This window comes from Peromyscus eremicus, chromosome 13 (assembly GCF_949786415.1).
Source record: "Peromyscus eremicus chromosome 13, PerEre_H2_v1, whole genome shotgun sequence".
NCBI lineage: Eukaryota > Metazoa > Chordata > Mammalia > Rodentia > Cricetidae > Peromyscus > Peromyscus eremicus.
In genome coordinates this window covers 54879953-54907714 of record NC_081429.1, presented here as the reverse complement: position 1 = coordinate 54907714, position 27762 = coordinate 54879953, and the positions used below count along the sequence as shown (strand labels likewise).

Genomic DNA, 27762 nt, shown 5'->3' with positions numbered 1-27762 from the left:
AACCCACCAGGTTGCGACTTGTTACATGTCATTCCTTGAGAATTTCCTTGCTAATACGTGTGGACAATCGTCGGAGCGAGCTGATGATAATATACCGAAAAAAAACCACCCAAACCCTCAAAAACCCTGCTAGCCCTTTTGGTAGGGCACTATTGGGGAGTGAATTGTTGCCGCTTAGGATGTGCAAATGTGGGATGCTTCCCGGTATAACAGCGAGTTGACGTTGAAACTTGATAGGATTAATCGGCCAGCGGAAACGGCCTGTCACGGAGTGTAGATGTTCTAAAATCAGAAGAGATGCGTTTAAAATGTAATTTTAGCAGCCTTGTTGCTGCCTAGCCTGCTGCCTCTTACCGTGTACTGAGTAAACCTTTTCTGTTGAAAACGTAATTTTTAAGAGAAGTGAAAATCAAGATACTTAATGCTACTGAGTTTTAGATAATCATGCCCCCACCCCACCCCCCCTTTTTTTTTTCCAAGACAGGGTTTCCCTGTGTAACTCTGGCTGCCCTGGTAGGAGCTCTGTAGACTAGGCTGGCTTGAATTCAGAGATCCGCCTGCCTCTGCGGCCGGCCACCACATCCGGTTTAGAGAATTGTTATTTGTTGTTTTTGAGAAGGGTCTCAAAATCAGGCTCCCCTCGAATTTACTATGTAGTTGAAGATAACTTTGGACTTGTAGGTCCTCCTGTTTGTACCACTCCAGGGCTGGAATTACAGTACATACCACCATGCAGGGCTTATGCAGTATGGGGGAATGGTGAACCCAGGACCTTGAACTTACTAGACAAGCTCTCTACCAACTGAGCTACATCCCTAGTCCTAGAGAATTGCTTTGGAAGCCATTATGGAGTCATAATTGTCAGTTCCTTCTGTTGACAGTTTGTCTTCCTTTTGTTGGAAATTTGTATACTATGTATACTTTTTACTATTTGACAACTTTTCTTTCTAAGGGTTCTTTTACAAATAACTATTATTGTACATAGGCAACATTTTTTTTTTTCTAATTCTTAAGTGATCACTTCCTTTAAAAAAAAATTCTTGGTGCTTGGGATTAAATCCAAGACTTTTCCTGTGGTAAATTAAGCATGCACATTGTCTCTCAGCTTTATCTTTAGATGAAAGTTTAAAAATTTGAAAAATTATTTAGAATAAATAATGCAACATGTCCTTTTGCTATGCTTTTATGAGTAGGTCACATGTGAACAATTTTATATTTCCCCACTTTATTATAAGTAAAATGTAGTAGGAAAAATGAGGTAGGAAAAAAAAAAGAAAAAAAAACCTGCTTTTAAGCAACCTTCCCTGTTTATCACACAACTCTTCTTCATTGAAATAGATCTGAAATGATATATTTTGTGTTGAACAGAGTTAAGTGGCTGAGAATGACCTTGAACTTTTCATCCTGCCTGCATTTCCTGAGTGCTAGTCATAGGCGTGTGCTGTACAACGTTTTAAAGTTGGTTAGACTAGAATATAGACAATACATGGTTGGTTTTTAGCATGCATTAACTGAATTAAATGAGTCCATTTATTAAGCTAGATTTTGTTTTTCCCCTAAGTGTCTAATGAATGTACAGTTATGTGTCAAAACATTTAATTATGAGCTAATTTATTTTTATTTTTGAGACAATTTTGCTTTATATCTTGGGCCAGCCTAAACTTTCTGTGGAGTCTAGATTGTCTTTGAATTCTTGATTCTTCTGCCATAGCTTCCCCACCATTTTTTATCTATATATCTATAAAAACACACCATGCATGCTTGCTTGCTTATTTATTTATTTAGGGTCTTATGTAGTCCTGGCTGGCCTGAAACTCTCTGTATATCCAAGGATGACCTTGAATTCCTTGTCCTCCTTCCTCTATGGGCCAACACTATTGACTATGTTTTGAGGCAGGGCCTTAGATAGAAGCCTGGTTGTCCTGGAAACCACCATGTAGTTCCTTTAAGCCTTGAACTCTTGATAATCCTACCCCAGCTTCCACAATGAAGGGATTACAGGCATGTATCATCACTCCTGGTTTGCTAATATTTTCATTTTCGCTAATAATTTTAATCTGTAAAAGTTTCTTGTGTGTGCATGTGTGGATGTCTTCTCTATGTGTTCATGGAGACCAGAGAAAGCTCTTCCTCTCTGCCTATTGCTTTTGACAGGGTCTCTCTGAACCCAGAGCTTATGGTTTCATTAGAAAGGCTGACTGACTAGCTAGGAAGCTTCCAGAACTGCCTCCCTCTGCCCATGCTGGAATTACAGGCATTTGTGGCTGGCTGGCTAGCCCATGTGCTCGGTGCTCTCTTTCTCTGTCTTTCGCAGTCTCTGTCTTCTTTGACAGGTCACCGTGTAGACCAGGCTGACCTTGAACTCACAGAGTTCTACCTGCTTCTGCCTCCTGAGGGTTGGGATTAAAGATGTGAGCCACCAAGCCTAGTGTTTTGTGGTTTTAGATAGGGTCTTTCTATGTAGTCTTGGCTTACCCAGAACTTGGTATGCAGATCAGACTGGCCTTGAACTCACAGATCTATCTTCCTGCCTCTGCCTTCCTCCAGTACCATCATGCCCCACCCCCTCCTTTTAATTGGGTGCTGGGGATTCCAACTCAAGTCCTCTATAATCTTTAAATTTTTAAAATTATTCTTTATTTATGTGTGTGTGTGTGAGTTTTTGTGTACCACATGAACGCAGGTGCCCATGGAGGCCCGAAGAGGATGTTTGATCCCTTGGAACTGTCGTCACAGGTAGTTGTGGGCCACCTCATAGGGGTGCCAGAGCTGAACCCAGGTCCTCTGTAAGAGTAGTAAGGGCTCTTAACTACTGAGCCTCTCCAGCCCCTGGAATCTTAAAATTTTTAAAATGATTTTTATTTGCTTTAAATTATGTGAACATTCTTTTTTTTTTTTTTTTTTTTTTTTTTGGTTTTTCGAGACAGGGTTTCTCTGTGTAGCTTTGCGCCTTTCCAGGAACTCACTTGGTAGCCCAGGCTGGCCTTGAACTCACAGAGATCCGCCTGGCTCTGCCTCCCGAGTGCTGGGATTAAAGGCGTGCGCCACCACCGCCCGGCTTAAATTATGTGAACATTCTTAATTTGCTTCAAGTTATTTTAAGATTTAAGGGTGCATGTGTGTGTTGAGGCCAGAGGGCTAACTTTCGTTGTGATCCTCAGTCACTTTCTCCCTTCCTTTTTGAGACAGAGTCTGTCATTAAACCTGGAGCTCACAGATTTTGCTAGAATGGCTGGCCAGCAGTCTACAGAGATCTTCATGTTACTGTCTCCCTAGTATATGCATGCTTATAAGCAGTGTGCACAGTTTTATTACATAGGAACTGGGGATCTGAACTCACACCGTGACGATTTCATGACAAGCACTTTATCAAGTGAACCATCTCCCAAGCTCTTACATTTTTTATTAGTAAAATATTAATTGTATATAATAATGCGTTTCTTGGTGACATTTTCATACATATATAATGTATTCACCTTCCATCCACTCTAATTCCCAAGTAGTCCCCCTTCTACTTTCATATCTTAAGTTTTCATTCTTATTCTTCTGTGTATGTGTATATGTGATTGATGACTTTCATTAGGGCCGTTTACTGATTGTAGACACCTTAACAGTTGTTATACTACTGAAGATAATGATGTCTCTTCACCCCCAACAACTGCCTGTAGACTTGGGGCTTGGTTGAGGAAGAATCTTGGAAGCCTTCGCCATGACAGACCATGCTTTGAGTTTAAGAGAGCAGTGGCCATATCATGCCCAGGACAGTGTCCCACAACAGTCCACTCCTTCCTCCAGTTCTTAGATCCTGGAAGTCAGAGATCCACCTGCCTCTTCCTTCTGAGTATTGTGATTAAAGGTGTTCGATACCACCCCCTGGCTAGTTGTTAAGATTCTTTTTGCTCCCTCTTCCATGAAGTTTTCTCAGCATTGGGGGTGATACGGATAGATGCCCATTTATGGCACTGGACGGAGGATAGAGGTATCCATTTATGGCTCTGGAGGGTCCATATAGATAGATGTCCATTTATGGCTGAGCATTCAGTTTATTCTTATCACTTATGGGTTTCTGCCATTACTACTGCGTGTTGCAATTGTTTCTTTCTTTCTTTTTTTTTTTTTACTGTATGTGTTCCCTCATCCCCAACTCATTTTTGAGATGGAGTCTTACATAGCTCAGACTGGCTTTGAACTATCTGTGTAGCTGAAGATTATTTTGAACTCCTGGTCATCTGCCCTCCACCTTCCAAGTGCTGGGATTATGGCATGTACCACCATGCCTGAATTGTTTGGTTTTTTGAGACAGGGTCTTGCTGTGTATCCCCAGCTGGCCTTTCCAACTTGAGGCAGTCTCTTGTCTCAGCCTCTTCTGTATAGGGATTTTATGGCTTAATATATGCATTATATCCATAAATGTGCTTCCTTCCTTAATCTCCCCCCTCCTCCCAACACACAGGGTTTCTTCATGTAGCCTTGGCTGTCCTAGAACTAGCTCTGTAGACCAGGCTTGGCCTTGAATTTGCAGAGATCCGCCTGCCTCTGCCTCCCTGAGTGCTGGGATTAAAGGTATGTGCCACCACCAAGTGGCCCTTCCTTAAGTTTGAAAAAGTTGATTATTTTATGTATATGAGTGTTCTGCCTGTACACCACATTCCTGTACTGGCTTGAGGAGGCCAGAAGAGAGCATCAGATCCCTTGGAATTGGAATCACAGCCAGTTGTGAGCCATTATGTGGATGCTGGGAATCTGACCTGGGTCCTCTGAAAGAGCAGCCAGTACTCTTAACTACTAAGTCATTTCTCCATCCTCCTTTCTTCCTTTTTTGAGGGGTAGGTGGGAAGGGAGGGAGGGGATTGAAACAGGGTTTCACACTGTAGTCCTGGCTGGCCTGGAATTCACTTTGTAGCTCAGGCTGGCCTTGAACTTGAACAATAGTTCTCCTGCCTTAGCCTCCTGAGTTCTGGGATTACAGACATGAGCTACCTAGCCACTTTTCATTTTCTTAAACTTTAATCACATGGTGTTATACACTGCATTCTTAGAGTTTTCTTTTTTTCCCCAACCTCCGCTAACTTTTGTTAGTTAGTAAAGGTTTATAGGTCATTGGCTTAATAACACTCCCCCTCCCCTACATTTTAGCCTAGAGATGTTGGTTGAGGACCAGTTCTATGCCAGGAACTGTGCTGCTTATTAAAGATACATAGGAGCCATGTCTGGGCACAGGCCTGTAATTCCAGCTATGGAGGAGTCTGAGGTAAGAAGATTGCAAATTCAAGGTCAGTCAGTAACATTTAATGATAAGTATAAAAAAGGCCAGAAATACAGCTCAGTGGTAGCATATGTAAGACACTAGGTTCATTCCAGTACTGACAAGGAAAAGGAAGGTGTGTGAGATATATAAGTAAACCTTGCTGCTTCAGATAGAAGGGAATTCGAGACCAGTGCAAGGTGCTCCACAGAAGTATCCCCGGTTAATCACACCTTTAATCCCAGCACTTGATGGGGGAGGCAGGCAGGTCTCTGAGTTCCAGGACGGCTAGGAGACACACACACACACACACACACACACACACACACACACACACACACACACACCCTGTACTGAAAAACAAACTGCAAACAAACAACAACAAGAAAACATTGAATGACTCCAGGGCTTTGTACATGTCTGCTGTTCCATTTCATTCAGTTCTGCATAGAAACACTTACAGTTTTTAATTAGTTTTGTAAAGTGTTTGGGCAGCTACCTGCACCATGTGCATGTGGTGCTCACAGAGGCCAGAAGAGGGCACTGGGTCCCCGAGGACTAGACAGTTGTAAGCTGCCTTGTGGGTGCTGGGAATAGAACCTAGGACCTCTGGAAGAGCAGTCGTTGCTCTTAACCATTGAGCCATCTCTCCAACCCCTGGATAAATTATTTTTGATGGGAGTCATATTTCTATTTAGAAATTTTAAACTTTATTTGTAATTGGAATAGTAATTTATGCTGTTTGTTTAAAATAATATTATGGAGTTATAAATTGCTTACTAATAATGCTAACTCTTCAAAAATTTGATTTAGTTTTTTTTTATGTTTGGACATATTTTTCCAGTGCAACTTTTAGCGGTATTATCTCACAATTGTAAACAAACAAACAAAAAAAAGGTGATGAACTTTTCTTTCCAGTTAAATAATCCATGAAAGATTAGTGAGAAATGTATTTGAGGGATTTGTGGTTGCAAAAAAATAATGTGTAGTTCAATTAAATACAATCTTGGAGTCCATTTAAGAATATTGGCTAAGATTATTTTGCTGGTAATCACATTGTAAAGTCTTTCTCCTACTCTGGTGTAAGCTTTGGATCTTTATTAAGAATGATGTTTATAGTAGCATTACTGTATCCTTGTAACAGTTGTATGTGCTTTAACCATGAGTTTACTTTTATAGGATTTCTATAATTGGCCTGATGAATCATTTGATGAAATGGACAGTACACTTGCTGTTCAGCAGGTAATAACAATTTCTTTTACAACCCTCATAACAAGCATTCTATATCTTTGGTATATTAAATAGTCCCATTTTATGTGTGGGGGGAGCACAAACCAGATTCCCCTGGATTAATGGAATGTTCGTTTAACATTGTAGTCAAGCCTCATTTTATTTTAGTATGTTATGAAATTTGAGTGTATAATGAATTAAAATTAAAATTAATTGAATGACAAATTAGAATAACTAAATAGAAATAAAATGCTAATTTGGTGACTAAATCTTTGATAACATGCTTTTGAGATTTATATCTTTATAATGATTTTCATAACTCACACCCTTTAGTACATGTGAAAACTGAGATGCTTCCCTTTAGCTCATTACTACTATTACATAATTCACTACCGACAGCATTAGATTTCCAATAGCATGGCGTGTGTGATAGCATATTAGGAGGTTGTTAGACACTGTGTTGAGAATCACTTAATATACTGTGTTAATTTCAACCCCCCAACCCCAATGAAAAAAATGGTGGTGCTTTCATATTGAACAGAATCAGGAACTTGGTGAAAATAATACTTTTCATGGTTAATTGTTAAAGATCAAATTAAGGTGTGTTACTTTTGTTTATGCTGCATTTGTTTAACTCTGTGAAGCTGTGTTACTGTGCCTGTCTAAAACACTTGATGGTCTAATAAAGATCTGAATGGCCAGTAGTGAGGCAGGAGAAAGGATAGGTCGGGCTGGCAGGCAGAGAGGATAAATAGAAGGAGAAATCTGGGAGAAGAGGTAACCAAAGGAGGAGGAGGACCCAGGGCCAGCCACCCAGCTACACAGCAAGCAGTGGAGTAAGAAACTAAAGGTATACAGGAATAGAAAAGGAAAAGCCTAGGAGCCAAAGAGACAGGATAGTTTAAGTTAAGGAAAGCTGGCAAGAAACAAGTCAAGCTAAGGTTGAGCATTTATTATTATTATTATTTAAAGATTTATTTATTTATTATGGATACAGTATTCTGCCTGCATGTATGCCTGCAGGCCAGAAGAGGGCACCAGATCTTATTACAAATGGTTGTGAGCCACCATGTGGTTGCTGGGAATTGAACTCAGGACCTCTGGAAGAGCAGCCAGTGCTCTTAACCTCTGAGTCATCTCTCCAGCCCTGCTGAGCATTTATAATTAAGAATAAGTCTCCATGTGTGATTTATTTGGGAGCTGGGTGGTGGCCCCCCAAAAAGAGCAAAAACAAACAACAACAACATTGAGGGGTTAATTGATCAAGCCAGTCAGTACTCTAGCATGGAGTGGGAAGGGGTTCATGAGCACCCTACCCCTAACTTAAGTGTTATTGATAATTGATTGCTTCTAGGGAAGAAAAGTTAGTTTTCTTTAAGGCTGTAGTTTTCTTTAAGGCTGTGGCTTCAGGTAGTTCAGCTAATATCCAGTGACTGGCCCCACACCCAGAAGTATATGGACAGCACAAATTGGAGTTAATGGGTTATTAAATTAAAAAGAGGCCATGAAGTGGGGGTGTAAGGAAGTGGGTTATACCTGGGAAGAGTTGGGGTGAATAAAATCAAAACATACTGTATGAAGTTCTCAGTTAATAAAATAAATAATAAAATAATGGCAGAAATTGGGATATAGAGGAGCAAGAGGTGTGGCTCAGTGGTAGAGCACTTGGGTTGTATGCCTGAGGAACTATTTGATTCCCTAGCACTGCAGTAAAAAGAGAAAGAGATGTGTAAAGTCACAACAACAAAAACCAACAACAAACCCAAAGAGGTTGGTGTGAAATAGTAGATTAGATTAGGTATGGGGTAAGTCACATTTTTATTGTACTGTTTTTAGGGGCCTGGGGAGGTCACTGTGTTGGGGATGAAACCCAGGGCCTCACCCATGCTAAGTAAGCACTCTATACTGAGCTGTTCCCAGACTTATAGCTAACCTACTTATATCATGGTATTTGAAGTAAATTTCCTACAACCAACATAGAACTGGGTCATATTTTTTCATTTTATTTGTCTCTGTCTATTTCTCTATTACGTTATATAAGATTAATATAATAGACTTAGGTTAGCTTTTATTACTTGTTTTTGTTCTCTCTTTTTTAACAATTTCAGTTTATTTGTGTGTATGTGTTTGTGTGCCTGAGGGTGTGTGATTGCACCATGTGCATGGTGTAGGAGCCTGCAGAGGTTTTAAGAGGACATTGGATCCCCTGAAAATGGGATTATAGGCACTTGTCAGCCATGTGTGGGTCCCGGGAACTGAACCCATTCTTCTGCAAGAGCAGCAAGTGCTCTTAGCCACTGAGTCTACTCAAATGGGGCTGGAGTTGGGAACCAGGAGCCCTTTTCTGAGATACACTCTCAGATTTGCCTGGCTGATCTCAAACTTGAAATATAGCCGAGGATGACCAACCCTCCACCTTCCTAGTACTAGCATTAGAGGTATGCAGCAACTCTGTCTGGTTTACATAATGCTAGGTTCTGAACTCGGGCAGGGCTACATGCACGATGTTGTGTCTGTCTTTCTGTTCTAGTCAGTCCTTTGTTCCCTTTGAAGGGTGTTTGAACATTTCAGCATTGTGTTTTAATTATAGTTTTGACTGTATCTACGATTTTCTGGTGATTGCAGAGATTACTAAAGTCTTATGTTACATAGTCTACTTAAGCAGAATCAGTATTTGGTTATTAGAGTTGAAAGACTCTTTACCCTTACCATTTTACTTCTTCCTTGTTGCCTTATATAACTGTAGACAGACATTGAAACCCAATCAGACAGTGGTGTTTTCTTTTGATAACACTGAACATTGAATTTAGGGCCTCACAGATGCTAGGCAATTTCCCTACCATTGAACTGTATATCCCTAGCTCACTTTTTTTTAAAGATTATGATTTTACTGTGTGTGTATATATACATCTGTGTGGGTAAAGGTAATGTAGGCCATAGTTCATGTGTGGAGGTCAGAAGGACACATTTATACAGTTGGTTCTCCCCTTTGACCTTCTTTTGGTTTCAGGGATTGAACTCACAGTATGGATTTGTGAAGCAAGCACCTTTACTGGACGAGCCATTTCACTGACACAATGTTTCTTTTATTTTGGCTTGTTGAGACAGTTTGATCCTGTTGCATACATAGTCTGGCCTTGATGTTGTGGCACTCTTATTTTGACCCCAGGTGCTAGAATTAGGGGCATGAGGCACCATACCCAACTTCAGTGTTGCTTTTATTTTACTGAGATGAGATGTGTTCTCACTGTATGTGTAGTCCTTGCTGGTCTGGAGCTTACTGTGTAGACCAGGCTGGTCTCAAACGAGATCATCCTGCTCTGCCTTCCAAGTTCTGGATTAAAGGTTTTCACCACCCTGCCTTGTATGTCTGTTACTTCTGATGTTTCAAATTTCTGTCCTTCTCTCTCTGAAGAACTTTTTAGTGATTTTTGTTTTAGCAGTTTGCTTTCTAGGGGTTCTCTTAGGTTTTCTTTTGCTTGCTTGCTTGTTTGCCTTTTGGTGTTGGGAGGGGTCCAGAACTTTGCACATACCAGCAAACACTGTGGCCCCAGCCTTTAGTTTTCTTTAATTTGAAAATATCTTTATTTGTATTTTGGTAGATAGAGAATTCTGGGTTGACAGTTCTCTTAGTACTCCTTTCATTTTGTAAAATCACATTTATTGGGGGAGATGTGTGGGTACACGTGGAGGTCAGAGGACAGCTTGAAGGGTATGGTTTCTTTCTTTCCAAATTGTTGATCCTAGAGATCAGACTCAGGTTTGTCAGGTGGATGAGCCATCTTTCTGGTCCACTTCCATAGTTTTTGATGAGAAAGAAGTGGCTAATTGAATCGTATAGGTCATGTGTCTTTTTTCCTTTAGTTTTTCTATTACTCAACATTGCCACAATGAAATGCTTCAGAGTCTAAAAGGTTTATTTAGGTCATAATTCTGGAGGTCTTACTTTATTTTTTATTTTTTTTCTCAAGACAGCTTTTCTCTGTGTAGCCCTGACTGTCCTGGATCTCACTCTGTAGACCAGGCTGGCCTCGAACTCACAGAGATCCACCTGCCTCTGCCTCCAGAGTGCTGGGATCAAAGGCGTGCGCCACCACCGCCTGGGGTTCTGCAGGTTTTAGTCTGAGATTGGATGGTCCTATTGCTTTGTGCTTCAGTGAAGGGTTAGATGACAGCTGGGGTGGTCACTAAACCACTCAGTTTCTTTTCTTTTTTTTTCTTTCCGGAGCTGAGGACCGAACCCAGGGCCTTGTAGGCAAGCACTCTACCACTGAGCTAAATCCCCAACCCCACCACTCAGTTTCTTGGGGACATTATTCCTATTCAGACCAGAAGAGAATATACCCACATGTGTAAGGAGTGCTCTTTTCACTCCTGAGCCAGAACTGGAAATAGTCCTAGACTGGTTCCCCACCTTCCTTATACTGTGACCTTTAATAGAGTTCCTCATGTTGTGGGGACTCCAAACTATAAAACTTCATAACTGTAATTTTGCTACTAGTATGAATTATAATGTAAATATTTGTGTTTTCTGACGGTCTCAAGTGACCTCTCTGAAAGGGTCTTTCAACCTCCAAAGGGGTCACGACCCACAGGTTGAGAACTGCTGTCTTAGACTGATTTCAGCATCGTAGTATTCACTTTGGGGTTTTAACCTTTGTCAGTTTTTGGGGAGGGGGTACTGGAAAGAGCAGTCATTAGCAAGCTTACTGCAGTTGAGTGGTGCTCTGTTCCTTCTGCTCTTCATGTTTCAGAGAGCTCAGATGGCTGAGCCTGATAGTCTGTGCAGGTAATTTTTATTCAGTGGGAGAAGAAGGTGGTATGCCTTCATCCATCGTCACCCAAACTGCACACAGTAAAATAATTTTGTATGAGTTAGATTATGTGCTTAGTGGCCTCATTACTTCTAAAAACTGCTTTAGAAAGTCTCACATAGAGTATAGGTCATTATAATTATAGCTCAAGGGTTAAATATAACAAGAAGAAAGATGTTCTGCCTTTAAAAAAAAAGACAAAACTCCGTTTGATTTCCTACCAGATTTGTCATTTATATACCCTAAATTACTACCTAAATACTACCTAAGTAACCTACTCATTCTTAACCTAAATGACTACCTAAATAAATAATAAATGCCCAAACTACTACCTGAATAAAATTATTACCTAAATACTACCTAAAGGACCTACTCATTCTTACCCCTTTTCCTACTGCAAATTTTTTTTAAATCTGTATTGGTGTTTTGCCTGTGTGTATGTGAGAGTGGAGCTTAAGTTACAGATAGTTGTGAGCTGCCGTGTGGGTCCTCTGAAAGAACAGACAGTGCTCTTAACCACTGAGCCATCTCCCAGCCCCCACTACATCATTTAAAGAGCTCTTAATAGAGTCTGGAAAGACGACTCAGTGGTTAAGACCACTTACCGGCCGGGTGGTGGTGGTGGTGGCGCATGCCTTTGATCCCAGCACTCGGGAGGCAGAGGCAGGTGGATCTCTGTGAGTTTGAAGCCAGCCTGGTCTACAGAATGAGATCCAGGACAAAGCTAGTTTCAAAAAAACAAACAAAAAAAACCCGCAACCACTTACTGCTCTTGTAGCGGGACCCAGGTTAGGTTCTCGTACCTGTGTGTGAGCTCACAACCACCTGTAATTCAGTTCCTGGATATCTGTGACACTGGCTTCCAAGAGCCCCTCCACACATATGGTTTGTATAAATTAGGCACATACACATGAAAATAATCTTTTAAAAAATCCAAGCTGGGCGGTGGTGGCGCACGCCTTTAATCTCAGCACTCGGGAGGCAGTGCCAGGCGGATCTCTGTGAGTTCAAGGCCAGCCTGGGCTACCAAGTGAGTTCCAGGAAAGGCGCAAAGCTACACAGAGAAACCCTGTCTCGAAAAACCAAAAAAAAAAAAAAAAATCCAAAACTCTTGGGGCTGGAGAGATGCTCAGTGGTCAAGAGCACTTGCTGCTCTTGCAGAGGTCCTGGGTTCAGTTTCCAGCACCCACATGTAATGACAGTCTGAAAGTACGGTTTTTTTTTTTTGTTTTTTTTTTTTTGGGGGGGGGTAAGGGTCTCACTGTAGCCTAGGCTGTCCTCAAACTTGATACACAGCTGAGGAGGATCTTGAGCTTCTGATCCTCCTGACTCTACCTCCAGGGTACTAGGATTACAGGTGTGTACCATCATGCCTGGCTGTGATGACTGTTTTTGTCTTGATACTAAGAATAGTAGTGGGGGCTGGAGAGATGGCTCAGAGGTTAAGAGCACCAAGTGTTCTTCCAGAGGTCCTGAGTTCAATTCCCAGCACCCACATGGTGGCTGACAACCATCTGTAATGAGATCTGGCGCCCTCTTCCGCATACATAATAAATAAATAAATCTTTAAAAAAAAAAATATTAAAAAAAAAAAAAAAAGAATAGTAGTGGTTTTATTGATTACAGATAATTTTCTTATATTAATTACATAGTATTAATATAATAAACTTTAAGAATTAGTAACAAATGACTTTGTGGCTTACCAAGAATAATCGATGTTTTGGTAGCATATTTAATGAGTATTAAATCCTGGGGTTGGAGAGCTGGCTTAGAGGTTAAGAGTTGCTGTTCTTGCAGATGATCAGAGTGCAGTTCCCAGGACCCACATCAGGTGTTTCAACCACCTGTAACTCCAGATCCAGGGAACCTGATACTCTTCAGTCTCCCCAGTCACTGGCCTAATTGTAGTTAACTGTTGCAATGATGAAACACCATATTCAGAAGTTGGGGAGGAAAGGGTTTATTTGGCTTATGCTTCCATATCTGTAGTCCATCACCGAAGAAGGAAGTCAGGACAGGAACTCAATCAGGGCAGGAACCTGCAGGCAGGAGCTGATGCAGAGGCCATGGAGGGGAGCTGCTTACATAAGGCTTGCTCCTAATGGCTTGCTCAGTCTGCTTTCTTACAGAACCCAGGACCACGCCTAAGGGTGGCACTACCCGCAATGGGCTGGGCCCTCCCACATCAATCACTGATTAAGAAAATACCCTACAAATTTGCTGACAACCTGATCTTTTTTTTTTTTTTTTAAAGATTTATTTATTATATATACAGTGAGTGTTCAGCCTGCAGGCCAGAAGAGGGCACCAGATCTCATTATAGATGGTTGTGAGGCACCATGTGGTTGCTGGGAATTGAACTCAGGACCTCTGGAAGAACAGCCAGTGCTCTTAACCTCTGAGCCATCTCTCCAGCACCGACAACCTGATCTTATGGAGGCATTTTCTCCATTGAGGCTTCTTCTCTGATGACTCTAGGGTATATCAAGTTGAGGTAAAACTAGCCATCACACACTGTATTAGTCAAGGTTTTCCAAAGAACAGACTGATAGAATGAACATATATAGATAGATATTTAAGTAGGGATGCATTAGAATGCTATAGGCTGTGGTCAGTGTACTCTAGAATGACCTTGCACGTGCAAGCATTCTACCACTGACTGCATGCCCAGCTTATTTTACTGCTTCACTGATGTATTCACTCAGCAGCATTTTAGTCCTTCAAGAACTTTTCCTTCCATCCATGATGGGGCTCTGACCAGCACAGGAGGCCTGACGTTTAGTCTGCCTCAGCTTTCTCAAAAGATTTCCTCAGGAAACTCAGTGATTTCTAGCTTTTGATTTAAAAGTGATGGACCGTTGACTCCTCTTTTACTTGAATAGTTAGAGGCTATTATTAATTGTTCCATTTTTAATATTGTTATCTTTTAGGGACCTGAGGAGAGGGAGATATAGGGGAATGGCTGGCCAATGAAATATTCAGAACACAAAACATTTGTTAATTTTAGTTGCCATCTTATATGAGCATAATTCATCGTGCCTCCGCAAACAATTAAAATAGTAACACCAAAAGATCATTGATCACAGGTCAGTGCAACAGACATAATAATGAAAAATTTGAAATATGAGACTATGAAAACAGGATGCAGAGACAAGACGTAAAGTATATAATTACTGTTAGAGAAAGGATGCCAATACACTGTGAGGCTAGCCACATTCACTTGTTAGAACATCAGCAGCAGCAATAAACCCACAGGGCTGAAAAGTGTAATAATGTAAAGTACAATAAAAATGAGTTATTCAGAATGTATGTATTTAGGAATATATATGAATATACATATATGTATATAACAACAATTAGTTAAAAAAAGAGGCCATGAAATTGAAAGAGATCAAGGAGGGGCATATTGGAGGGCTTAGAGGGTGGAAAGGGATGGGGGAAATGATATAATTTTATTATAATATCAAAAAATAAAAAATAAATGTATTGTAAGTGTATGTTGGTGGAGGGAGTGATTTGGGAAGAATTGTTATGTGGAATTTGAAGTGGTCCAGGATTAGTTCCATTTATTTGAGAACATCAAAACTTAAGATCATTAGGATGAGGAGGGAAAAAAAATGTGAGAAAATTCCAGTCATCTCGTGCTTATATTATAGTCTCTTGAGGGGCTGAGGTAGATGGGATGACTTGATTGCCAGACCAGTCTGGGTAACACAGTGAGAACCTGTTCCCTTCTCCGAAACCCCCACAATACAAGAGGCTTAAATAGGAATTCAAGTCCAATGTTTTGGCACATGCCTATAATTCCATCACTAAGAAGGCCAAGAATTGATGTTTGAGCTAGCCTTGGTAGTGCATGCCTTTAATTCCAGCACTCAGAAGGCAGAGGCAGACTGATCTCTGTGAATTGGAGGCCAGGGCAGCCAGATCTACATAGTCTCAAAAACACCAAAAATATTAGACATATTTAGCATCCAGTAAAATTTAAGTAACCATAAGATTTCTTTCTTTATAGTATATTCAGCAGAATATAAGGGCAGACTGCTCCAATATTGACAAAATTCTTGAACCACCTGAAGGCCAAGATGAAGGTGTATGGAAGTATGAACATTTAAGGTAGGTCTTTATGAAATTTCAGAATAGTACTAACAGTTCTAGTAAGAATATACTAATAAGTACCTCCTAATGATAATTATGAGTCAAATTAAATTTGGGTAAATCAGAATGCCAGGTTTTACAGCTTTTGTGTCTTTTGGTTATTTTGAGAAGAGGTCTTATGTAGTAGGTCAGGACTTCAATTCCTGATCCACCTGTCTCCACTTCCTAAATGCTGGGGTTGAGACAAGCGTTATCAGAGCTAGCGTTGATCTCAAGCTCTCAGTTCTCCTGCCTCAGCCTCCTGAGAAGTAGACTAACAAGCATGCAGTTGATTAGAAAATATTGTTCATTCTGACTTAGTCATAAGTTGATTTAAATCACTGATAGCTCCTACTGAATCTTTGTGATTAGGAGACAGTGCCCCTTTGAAAGGCTGGATCCCATGGCGGGATGTGTGAGTTTTAGCTCTGGATTGTCTGTTCACTGTGTAGTTGTTACTGGATTTTTCTTTTAGGTCACCAACCAGCTCCCAAGTTATGACATGGAGACTTATTATGTTATGAATGCTCATTTCTTCCTAGCTCTTATAACTTAACCTGTTTCTCTTTGTCTGCGTTTTTTCTTGGGGTTTTTACCTTTCTTCTGTATGTCCTCCATGAGTAGGCTGGCCTCGGACATCTCTTTCTCCCTTGTTCTCTCTCCTTTCCCTCCCCGCTCCTCCTACTTATCTCTGCCCACTAGCCCCACCTACCCCTCTCCTGCATAGCTATTGGCTGTTCAGCTCTTTATTAGACCAATCAGGTGCCTTAGGCAGGCAAGGTGAAACAAATGCAACATATCTTTACATAATTAACAAATGCAGAACAAACAAATAGAACACCTTTACATTGTTAACAAAGGCAGAAGAAACAAGTGTAACACATATTCACATAGTTAAAGTACTATTCTCCAGCAAAACAAATGTAGCATATCTGCGCAGTTAAAATACTATTCCACAACATGCAGCTCTGTAGTAGATGAACTTGAAGTTGCCGTGTTATAGCTGCAGCACTCACCGTCAGATGAGTTAGTTGGATAGGTAAGCCATTGCTTATCATCACCAGCCTTTATTGCTTCTCAGTGAACAGTCACTCAGAATTGCATAAAATAGTTTACTGACCTGGAGCAATGGAGGTGGCAGGTGATTCAGAAATAGTTCCTCTGTTGTGGTAGTACTCCAGCACGTGGAAAGGAAGTAGATCACAGGAAAATGAAAATTTATCCTTTGCCTTTCGTTTTCTTCTGTGCTGGCAAAGCCAGGTTTCTGTGAGTTCGAGGCCAGCTGGGACTACATAGTAGGAACCTATCTCAGCAAAGCAATAAATGAAAGTGTACTTAAATAAATAGTGTCTTTAGTTAATTAGTTTCATATGTGTCCTTTTCCTTTTTATTTCTTTTTTGGTACCTGTTTCATCTCCTAAACATAAGGCTTTTTTAGTACTGTATTTTTGGGGGAACCAAGGTGTTTCTGTTTGATGAGGAAACAGGGTTATCTACCTTGATATAGTGGAATACATATCACTAGGTAGGATTTTTATTTTTTTTAAATTCTGTTTTTGTTGTTGTTGTTTTCAAGACAGGGTTTCTCTGTGTAGTCCTGGCTGTCCTGGAACACACTCTGTAGACCAGGCCAGCCTTGAATTTACAGAGATAGCCTGCCTCTGCCTCCCAGTGCTGAGAATAAAGGTGTGTGACACCATACCCACCCTAGGTAGGATTTTTAGAGTGAACCCATTCAATATTTTAACAACTGTAAAATAAATTTACTTTTATTGCAAAGGATTGTCTTATATCACATGTCTGTCTAAAACTGTATGGCAGTCATTATAATTTCCTTTATTTTCACTCTATTAAAAATATTGAGAATTGGGCATAGTTGGCACATCGTTAGTCCCAGAACTTGGGAAGTGAAGACAGGAGATGAGGAGTTCATGGTCATCCTCAGCTGTGTATCGAGTTTAAGGGCTATATGAGACAATCTCAAAAAACATTGTTTTTTAAAAAGAGTAGTTACTGGATTTCATTGTATAGACCTTACAATTTTTAGTTTCAGAGAAAAGAATATCATGAAAAAATCACAATTCTAAGAAAAGTTAGGAAATTACATGGGCTATGATCCCAGTGTATTTTAATTTGTTCATGTAAACAGTGTCTTTTTGGAGAAGGTAGTGAAATGGAGGATTTAGATTTTGTACATTGTATCAGATAGCTTTTGAAGCTCCTCTGCTCTTTTTGTGTTTGTTGTATTGGGAATTGAACCGAGCAAGGGCCTTGCACATACTAGGTTCACTAGTGTTCTACCTCTGAGTCATTGTCTCAGACCAGACTTTATTTTTGCTGGGGCCACCGGACTGTTTATTTTCTGTGTAGTGGTGCATGTAGTGGTGTATGTTCCCTCTGGAGGCAGAGCCAGGCGGATCTCTGTGAGTTCAAGGCCAGCCTGGGCTACCAAGTGAGTTCCAGGAAAGGCACAAAGCTACATAGAGAAACCCTGTCTCGAAAAACCAAAAAAAAAAAGAAAGAAAGAAATTTTAGTTTGCAGAAATGTTTAGTCTTTTTGTGTGTAACTGTATATAAAAATAAATACATTTTTTACATAAATGAAACTTCTTTCATGTCTCATCATGCATATCAACAACTTACTACCTTCCAGTTGTCAGTCATAGTCAGAAGTTTTCTCATGTGTACACAGTTAATGTGAGCATCTTTGTAACAGAACTGTGCACTGACAATTGCATTACAATAGATTGAATTCAGAGGACTGACTGCTCAAAAAGTACATGCTTTCCTAGAGGCTTGGTGAAATTTCTAAGCTACTTTCCAGAAAAATTAAACCAATTCCTAGAGGGTAACCAGCTTGGCAGCCTTATGAACTAAAACAAGAAAATAAACAAAGCCTGGATAATAAATGTGATTTTTGCATTTTTAGGCAATTCTGTCTTGAACTAAATGGACTTGCTGTCAAACTTCAGGTAATTTGTTGTTGTTGTTGTTAGAACTATAGTTTCAAGTTCTGATTTTTGAAAGTAATTTCATATGCTTAGATTTACCCAAAGTTTCTAATTATTTTTTTACCTTTTATATAGAAATGTAGTAACTCAAATGACAAATCCTTTCATTATTCTACATATTTAAACAATATAATTATTTTTAACAGAGTGAATGCCATCCAGATACGTGTACTCAAATGACAGCAACTGAACAGTGGATTTTTCTTTGTGCAGCTCATAAAACTCCAAAAGAGGTGAGGATTGGGAGGTTTTAGTACCTGGTCACTTGACACCACCGCTCTGGGCCTGAGGTGAGGCCAGAGCTCTCAGAAGGGAGCATTTGGTGAAGCAAGTCTGCTTACATGGCATCTGAGAACAGAGAGTAAGGGGCCAGGGTCCCAGTGTCCCTTCAAGACACTGCCCCATGGCTACTTCCTCCATCTAGGCCCCACCTCCAAAGTTTCTACCACTCCCCTGAGAGACCATACGGGAACCAAACCTTCAACAGACAAGCCTTTGGGGGACATTTCATATCCATATTGGGACAGAAACATTGTAGAATATAGTGGACATAGTTGTATAATTTTATGAGTATGTGTAACACTGCTGAATTTAATATGTGTGAGTGTGATGCTTTTATATGCACTTGTATGTGCAGGTGTGTACATGTTTCTGTGGAAACTAGAGGATGCTATAACCCTACCTTACTTCTACGAGGCAGGGTCTCTTGAACCTGGAACTAGGCTGGCAGCCAGCAAGTCCCAGAGATCCTCTTTCTCCCCCAAACAATACTTAGGTTCTAGGTGTCTGGTCATGTTGGCATTTTACATGGGTGCTTGGGATTTGAACTCAGGTCCTCATACTTACACTTAGCCACTGATCATCTCCCCAGATGTCCAGAACTACTGAACGTAATTAAAAAATACATTTATTCATTTGTGTGTGTGTGTATGTGTGTGCCTGTCTGGAGGTCAGACTTCTCTCTGTATGTTAACTATAACCCATGTAAGTCACTAATCATTCAAAGCCTCTGTTTCTCCAGTTCTGCTGAGCACTAGAGTAGATAATCCAGTGTTCTTCTGTTCCTAAATGTTGTGTTTTTTAGGTTCAGTGTTGGGAATGAAATTGGGAAAGTAGTTTATTTGTCTTCTAGAAGTCTGACACTATAATTCACCAATAACCAAGCTTTTATTTATTTTTTTTATTTTTATTTTTTTAGACAGAAACTGCTTTCTCTGTGTAGCCTGGCCTTGGCTGTCCTGGAACTTACTCTGCAGACCAGGCTGGCCTCGAACACACAGAGATCTGCCTGCCTCTGCCTCCCAAGTCCTGTATTTCATAGTCATTCTGAAATCAGAAGGGGCTTTTTCTTTTTTTTGTTTTTTCAAGGCAGGGTTTCTCTGTGTAGCAGCCCTGGCTGTCCTGGAAGAGAGGTAGGAGGCAATAGAGTGTAAGCAGGTGTATTGGAGGGCGTTCACAGATGCTGAAGGCATGAGAGCCCAGGCCCAGTAAATGGCTTAATACCCCGATGAGAGATGTGGGAACTGGAAGTTTGAATTTGGTTAGAAGAAACGAACACTGGAAATTCATCTCTGAGGGGCATTTTCTTACCTGCTCCCTTCTTGCCATTTCTGTGATTCCTGGCTGCCATGAGGTGATGGTCCTCTCTATGCAGTCTTCCCACCGTAGTGAGCTAGAAGCAACCCTGCTTTATGTCGCTTCTTCAGGAATTTGGTTACAATGGGAAGGAAAGCTAGTAATATAGACCTAATAAGAGAGGGAGACCTCTTTGTTAATGCATTAAAAATTGTCTCTTTTCTAGTGTCCTGCTATAGATTACACAAGACACACACTTGATGGTGCTGCATGTCTTCTGAATAGCAATAAATATTTTCCCAGCAGGTAAACAAAACTTTTAAACATGATATTCAGCTTTTGGGGTTTCATTGACAAGATTGACGTTTGAAAACAGTGTTTTGGTTATAGTTTTTTAGAAGTATAAATTGACTTGCTCACATTATTCAGTTTGCAATGAAGGTTGTGGTTAAATGTCAGAACTCGTTTCCCAGCGCTCAGAGAGTGGTCTAGTCAGTGCTGCTGCTCCGTGCTGCTGCTGCTGCTGCTGCTGCTGCTGCGTGCTGTTCCTTCTCCAGGCCTCTGCACCAGCGGTTGGCTCAGCTCTGAGAGAGAAAGAGCAGACTTTCTTAAGGGAGGCTGCTTGTTTTTGCTTATTTTCGCCTGTAGCAATTTTAAGCAAAGTTTTAACATATATTTAATTACACATAATAGTGGACATATTATGACATACATGTATAGCATGCATTTTATTATATACGTAATATATTTTGATGCTCTTCACTCCATGCCCCTCTCTTCTCTCACTCATCCCTGTTTTTTTTCCCAACCAGCCCTCCTCTCTTTCCTTGCTTTCTTCTCCCTCTCTGCTCATTTCTCTCCCTCTCCCTCTGTTGCCCCTGCCCCACCTCCCATGTGTCCCCCAGTGAGTTTCATTAGGAATGTGGAGGAGTTTGTTTATAAGAGCATGTGCACTTTACCTAGTGTGTTCTCCTCCCCAACAACAGTTAACAGAATGTATGGATTCTCAGGGAGGAGTGGGGCCTCCCTATTCCATTACGACAGGGAAGCACAGTGCTGTGAGTTCAAGAGTGCGTCGCCCCCCGCATGCCTGGAAGTCAGCATCCTGCACTTCTCCTCCTTCTCTAACCCATATTATTACTTCTCCTTCCTCCATAGTCCCTGAGCTTGGAAGGGGCCGGTGATAGAGATGCTCCATTTATGACTGAGCATTCAATAGTCATTTCTTCTCAGTATTTTGATCTACTATGAGTCTCTGTAGTTACTCTGAGTCCTACAAAACCAGATTTGGCAGTATAAACAGTTATTTAGAAGGCAACTTGACAGGCATATCATCATGTCTTGTTTTGTAGGTTTTTCTAAGATCTGGGGGGAAACTGTGTGTATTGTATTACTGGTGAGGTTATGAGTTCTCCCTTCCCCCACTTTTTAAAAATTGAAAATGGACTTTTTCTCCCATGGTTTATGAGTTCTTAAAAAAATTACTATTTTTGAGACTTGAGTCCCACTTTATAGCCTTGGGTGGCCTCCAACTCACTCTGTAGATCAGGCTGACCTTGAACTCACAGATCCACCTGCCTCTTTCTCCCCAGTGCTGGGACTAAAGACATGTGCAACCATACCCAGCATGACTGGTGTTTTGAGACAGGGTTTGTGTAGCCCATGCTAGCCTTGAACTAGCCTAAGCTGTTCTTGGATTTTGGGTGATCATCCTGCCAATTCTTGTAAGGACTGGGGTTACAAGTGTCTGCACCACACCTGGCTCATGATTGATCTTTTATTCTACTAAGGAATTGGGTATTTGTTACAAAGTAGATGGAGTTCAAGTTTTTTCCCCCTTTAAAATATGATTAGCTGCAAAAACCTCATCTAAAATATGTGGGGGTAAAAAAACCACAGAAAACATCTGATTTTTCTCTATCATATTCTAAAAGAGAATTAGAAATGCATATTTTGATTTTCAAAAATACAAAGGAAGCAAAAGCAGGTTCTGTGGATAAAATAATGAGTCCTCTTAGTAGTTTCAATTACCTGCATTAGACAAAATATTAATAGTGTAAAATATTTTTTAAAGTCTGGTTGTTTTGGTTTTGTTTTAGTAAGTTTTGAGGTGTCAAGGGTTCGTTTTAAGTGCGTTATCCTTTAACAGCGTTTCAGAAGTGTAACCCTGCATTTAACTAAGGTGCTGTGGCTGAGTAGAGAGGGCACTGAGCCAGGACCAAGGAGCGGCCTACTCTTCCCACTTACAGCACTGTAACCTTGGTCCAGACACTCTTCTCTGGGTATTGGTTTCCACACTTGGGAATTGAGAAGATTGGACTATATATGTCTAACGTTTTATTCAGCCTGTGAATTTCTGGTTTCGTTTCTCTTTTTAGGGTTAGCATAAAAGAATCATCTGTAGCAAAACTAGGATCAGTGTGCCGTAGGATTTATAGAATATTTTCACATGCCTATTTTCATCACCGGCAGATATTTGATGACTATGAAGTAAGTATAAACCTTAGCTTGCTTTACATTGCTGCAATAAAGATCATGACCAGAGCAACTTGAATAGGAAAAGGCTTAGTTCTGCTGACAACTCTTGGGTTACATTTCATCCCTGAGGGAAGTCGTGGGGGTAGGGGGGACTGGAGCAGAGGCCGTGGAGGAACGCGGCTTATTATTGGCTTCCTCCTCATGGCTTGCTCTGTCTGCTTTCTTTCTCTTTATTTATTTCTTTTGGTTTGAGACAGGGTTTCACTGTGTAGCCCTAGATGTCCAGGAACTCTCTGTAGACCAGGCTGGCCTCAAACTCACAGAGATCTATCTGCCTGCCTCTGCCTCCTGAGCGCTAAGATCAGAGGTGTGTGCCACCACACCTTACCCTGTTTGTTGTGTTGTTTTGAGACTATGTAGCCTTGACTGACATGGAGCTCATTATGTAGACCACGATGGCTTTGAGTTCTTAGAAGTCCCAAGTGCTGGGATTAAAGGGTCAGACTGCTTTCTTATATATCCCAGGACTATCTGCCCAGGGATGGCGTTGTGCACATCAATCAAGAATATGTGTGTGTGTGTGTGTGTGTGTGTGTGTGTGTGTGTACACATACATACATACATACATACATACATACATACGGCGTTGTGCACATCAATCAAGAATATATGTGTGTGTGTACACATACATACGTACATATATATATATATATACACATACACATACACACACACACACACACACACACACACACACACACACACACACATATATATATATATATATATATATATATATATATATATATATATATATATATATACACACACCCCACAGGCCTGCCCATAGGCTAATCTGGTACGGCATTTTCTCAGTTGACCGAAACTAACCAGCACAGTACGTCAGTAATTATCTTAATACATTCTTGTCAAGATGACAATAGTGTGTTGGTACTGTTTCTAGCCTTTTGATTTTGGATAGTAAAATGACTTTTTTTTTCTTTTTCTTTCTACAGAATGAAACATTTTTATGTCATCGGTTTACTAAATTTGTGATGAAATATAATTTGATGTCGAAGGATAACCTGATTGTACCAATTTTAGAAGAGGAAGTTCAGAATTCAGTTTCTGGAGAAAGTGAAGCATGAAGGGAGTCGTGTAGAACAATGTACTGATCACATAATTAACAATTATGTACTGTATATATCTATCATTTTAGACACGTCAATCATGTATCCATAGTATAGCTTATTTGTTTAGGATAGGTTTTGTATGCTATGTGTTGCCTTTTAAAATGGGAAATACATTTTAAGTTATTCATGAGCTGTATATTCACTGGTGTGGCACTCATGGTTTTTAAATAAGTTTAGTATTATCTGTTTATAATGCCTGTTAATAAAAGAATTTACAGTTTGGTAAAATTGCTGCTAAACAATCATTGGATCACAATCCTTTCAAATCTATAAGAGTGAGCTTGGGTTTCACACAAGCCATTTACTAAAGAGATATTTTCTTTAGTTTCACCCCGTAAGTTTTGATATTTTAGAAAATTCAGTAGTATACCATCTGTACTGCTAACTTTTCCAAAATGAGATAAAAGTGTTTAAAAGGTCTGTTTATAGTTTTTGATATGCATAACCAATTACGTATATGTTCAGAGAAATGCAAGGAGGCGTTAGTAATACTTAAATAATCTCACTCTGCTACATAAAGTATATTCTAGGTCAGTGTACTTGGAAACATTATCTTTTTTTGTGACAGTGGATTGTCGAATACCTGGTGATGATGATAAGGCACATACAGGACGTTCCCATGGACACCTGCCCCTGGTGATGATAAGGCACATACATGATGTTCCCATGGACACCTGCCCCTTCTTGTTTCCCTTGGTCCTTTCCCTAAACTACATTAGTCAAGACATTGATTTACCAACCTATGGTTAGTGGTGGCTTCTCCCTATTTATATTCGTATTAATTGCTTACAGAGCATACATACCTCATACTAGCAAGTGACGTTACACTACAGGAAGTCTGTACTGCATAGGCTCCTGCCTACCTTTGTTTTGGGAAATTGTTGTAACTACTTAGAAAATAGTCCTTAATATAGTTTGGTTCTTCCTGTTAGTAATATTAATCTTTTCATCTAACTCTAGGCAGCATTAAATACATATGGAAAAGAGTGTATTTATTTTATTCTCCCTCCAGAAGCTTATTGTTTGAACTATATGCACATATAAGATTATTTACAATAATTCACAGCTTCCAGTGGTGTTGATGAATTGTCATACTTTTTGATTTCTTCTGTCTTAAAATTTTAAGTGCAGATTTAGAACGTATTTGGTGAAGTTCTCCTAACATGCTGGGTCTCAGTGCCACGCTGTGATGGCAGTAAGACAGGATGGGACTGTGCCTCAGTTGGGACAGTTGGGGCCAGCCACCTCCACTGACTTTAACAAACGAGGAACTTCTTTTAGTTAAGTTATTTTCAAATGAAATTGAAAAATGCATTCATCTTGTTTGTTTTTCTAATTATTTGAAGAAATGGTTTATATTATGAGATAAGTGTGCACAGAACAGTGTGGGAAATGACAGCATACTGAAGTGTGTATAGTGGATGCCTGTCCTGGCCTACCCTGTGCCTGCGGTCACGGTCACCACTGCACCGTAGTCTGCAACTGTCTTTGAAGTTTTCTGTTCACAGTGACTAGAACATCGACTGAAGTCAGGTGTTTATATTACTGTTACCATAACCACTGGGGTTAGTAATTTTTAAAAAAAACGGGGTAAATATCTGAGAGACTGGATAAGTTCATAAATTATATGTAGCAATGTTACTGTTCTCCAGTTGGGAGCCTCATAGTGATTTCTGTCACTTGACTATTTCTCAGTGAACATTTAAGGTAGTGACTGGGGCTGTAGATGTGACTGAGTAATTGGAACACTTTGTGAATATATGGCTTAGTGTTAACAGGAAAATAAAGTATGGTTTTTTTCCTACTCACTCCCCCTCCCTGTAGTGTGTTTTGAAACTGATCATAAAAGAAAAAATAATCTCCAAAAGCATCAGTTTGTAGTCTTGCTTTTGTGTTCATTTGGACACTCACTATTGTTGCACTGTTGATTTGTTACAGTAGGTAAGGTCTCCGTGAAACAGCTGTGTTTTGATACTGTTTGCATAATTCTGAAAATGCACATGTACATGAGTAGTATTTTTAAAGTGGCTAGATCCAGAGTGGTGGGGCACGCTTTTAATCCCAGCACTTGGGAGGCAGAGGCAGGTAGGTCTCTGAGCTTAAAGTCAGCCTGGGTTACATGAGATCCTGTCTCAAAAATATAGGACTGTGGTCTGGGGAGGTGGCTGCTTTCCCAGAGGACCTGGGTTCATTTCCCAGCACCCACACAGCAGCTCACAACTGTCTGTAACTCCAGTTCCAGGGGATCCGATGCCCTTACACAGGTGCACCTGTAGGGAAACACCAATGCAAATAAATAAATCATTAAAAAAAAAAAAATACAGGGCTGGTAGGATAGCTGAGCTGGTAAAAGTGATTGCTGCCAAGCCTGATGACCTGTTTGGTTCCCAGAACCCGGGTGTATGAAGGAGAGATCCAGCTCCTGCAAGTTGTCCTCAAACCTCAATGCATGCCATGGTGTACGTGCACCCATATCCCCCCCCCATGCAAGTTTTTAAAAAGTAAATGATTAATGAAGCTAGGTAAATGTCAGAAAGAAAGAAAAAATTAGGAATGGAGGGGAGGCTGAGGAGATGGCTCAGTGGGTAAAGGGTCTTCTGCCAGGCCTGGATTCAGTCCCCGGAAGCCACATGTTAGGCAGTAGGAGAAAGCGGACTCCTGTGAGTTGTTCTCCAACTTCTACACAGACTTTGGCATGGGCTAGCCCCAAAATATATGAAAGGAAATTTAAACTTTTGAAAAGATTATTGAGGAGATGGCTGAGTTGATAAAATACTTACCACGCCTTGCGACCGTGAGGACGGGAGTTGGGTGGGTCCCCAGCACACATGGTGTGCTTAGTCCTCTAGTGGAGGAGGCAGAACAGACACCGCATGGTCTTACTGGCAGGTGACGCATACAAACAGCATCCCCCCCCCCCCCCACACACACACACTGAAGTGCTGCTGAGGAACGTTAGCGAGATGTCCTCTGGCCTTCATGTGCACACACAAGGTTATCAAGCCTGGCTCTGGCAAACATTGATCTTACAAAGAAGTGCAAAGTCACGGTTACGTGTGCAAGGGAAGTCAGGCTCAATGTGTTTTAATGATCTGTGTAGAGATGCCGAAGGCTGGATTCTCCTGCTGGGTGTGATGGCTCAATGCCTCTAATCTCTAAACTTGAGAAGCTGAGGCAGGAAGGTCGCTGAAAATCCAAGTCCAACCTGGGCTATATATAGTGTGCTCTAGGCCAGCCTGGCTTACAGAGTGAGACTGTTTCAAAAATAGAAATAAAAAAAGCTTTGTATATTCTTTTTATATAGACCATATTGGTGGGGCTGGAGAGAGTTAAAGTTAAGAACACTTGTTCTTGCAGAGGACCAAGTTGATTCCCAGCACCCATTTAGCTCAAAACCAGAGTTCCAGTTCCTGAGGGATCTGAGCCCTCTTCCAGTCTGCACACACGGTTCACATACATACGTGCAGGCAAAACGGGCATAAGAAAGACAACCCTCCCTCCTCGGGGAAAGCAGCTGGTTTAACCATTTATGCTCCCATAAGCAGCACACGCTTGGGTGTGTCCATTTTGTTTTAACTGGCTTGAGATGTTAAACTTTCATTTCTAGCCAGGCAGCGGTGGCGCATGCTATTAATCCCAGCACTTGGGAGGCAGAGCCGGGCGGATCTCTGTGAGTTCGAGGCCAGCCTGGACTACAGAGTGAGATCCAGGACAGGCACCAAAACTACACAGAGAATCCCTGTCTCGAAAAACAAAACAAAACAAACAAAAACCAAATTTCATTTCTAGAACAGTTTCTTGGTTAAATTCTTGGGGGGGGGGATGGGGAGTTGGAGAATGATTTCATGTAGCCCAGGCTGGCCTTGAGTTCCTTTCGTCTGGCCTTCACCTCCCGCGTGCTGGGATTGAATGACACCACTATTTAGTAATTTCATGTTTCTCTCTTTCTCCCATTCTCAGTTCAGTTCTCTCTCCCTCCCCCCCCCCCCCATTTTTGTATTTTGAAATGGTCTCTAGCCCTGGCAGTCTTGGAACTTGCTATTTAGACCACACTGGCTTTGAACTTACAGAGATCTGGC

The 27762-nt window shown here is 40.8% G+C and overlaps 1 protein-coding gene across 2 annotated transcripts in view; it reads left to right on the top strand.

Moving 5' to 3' along the window:
- The window catches only part of LOC131923041 (MOB-like protein phocein), a 52129-nt gene extending 28218 nt beyond the window's left edge, over positions 1–23911 (top strand). For both annotated transcript variants that reach the window (XM_059277892.1, XM_059277890.1), the window contains 7 exons: positions 6425–6487; positions 15305–15405; positions 18356–18398; positions 18584–18670; positions 20239–20318; positions 22391–22502; positions 23507–23911. In XM_059277892.1, the coding sequence (XP_059133875.1) occupies positions 6425–6487; positions 15305–15405; positions 18356–18398; positions 18584–18670; positions 20239–20318; positions 22391–22502; positions 23507–23638 (618 nt within the window). In that variant the 3' untranslated portion in view covers positions 23639–23911. The remainder of the gene's footprint in view (positions 1–6424; positions 6488–15304; positions 15406–18355; positions 18399–18583; positions 18671–20238; positions 20319–22390; positions 22503–23506) is intronic.
- Positions 23912–27762: the final 3851 nt, after the last annotated feature.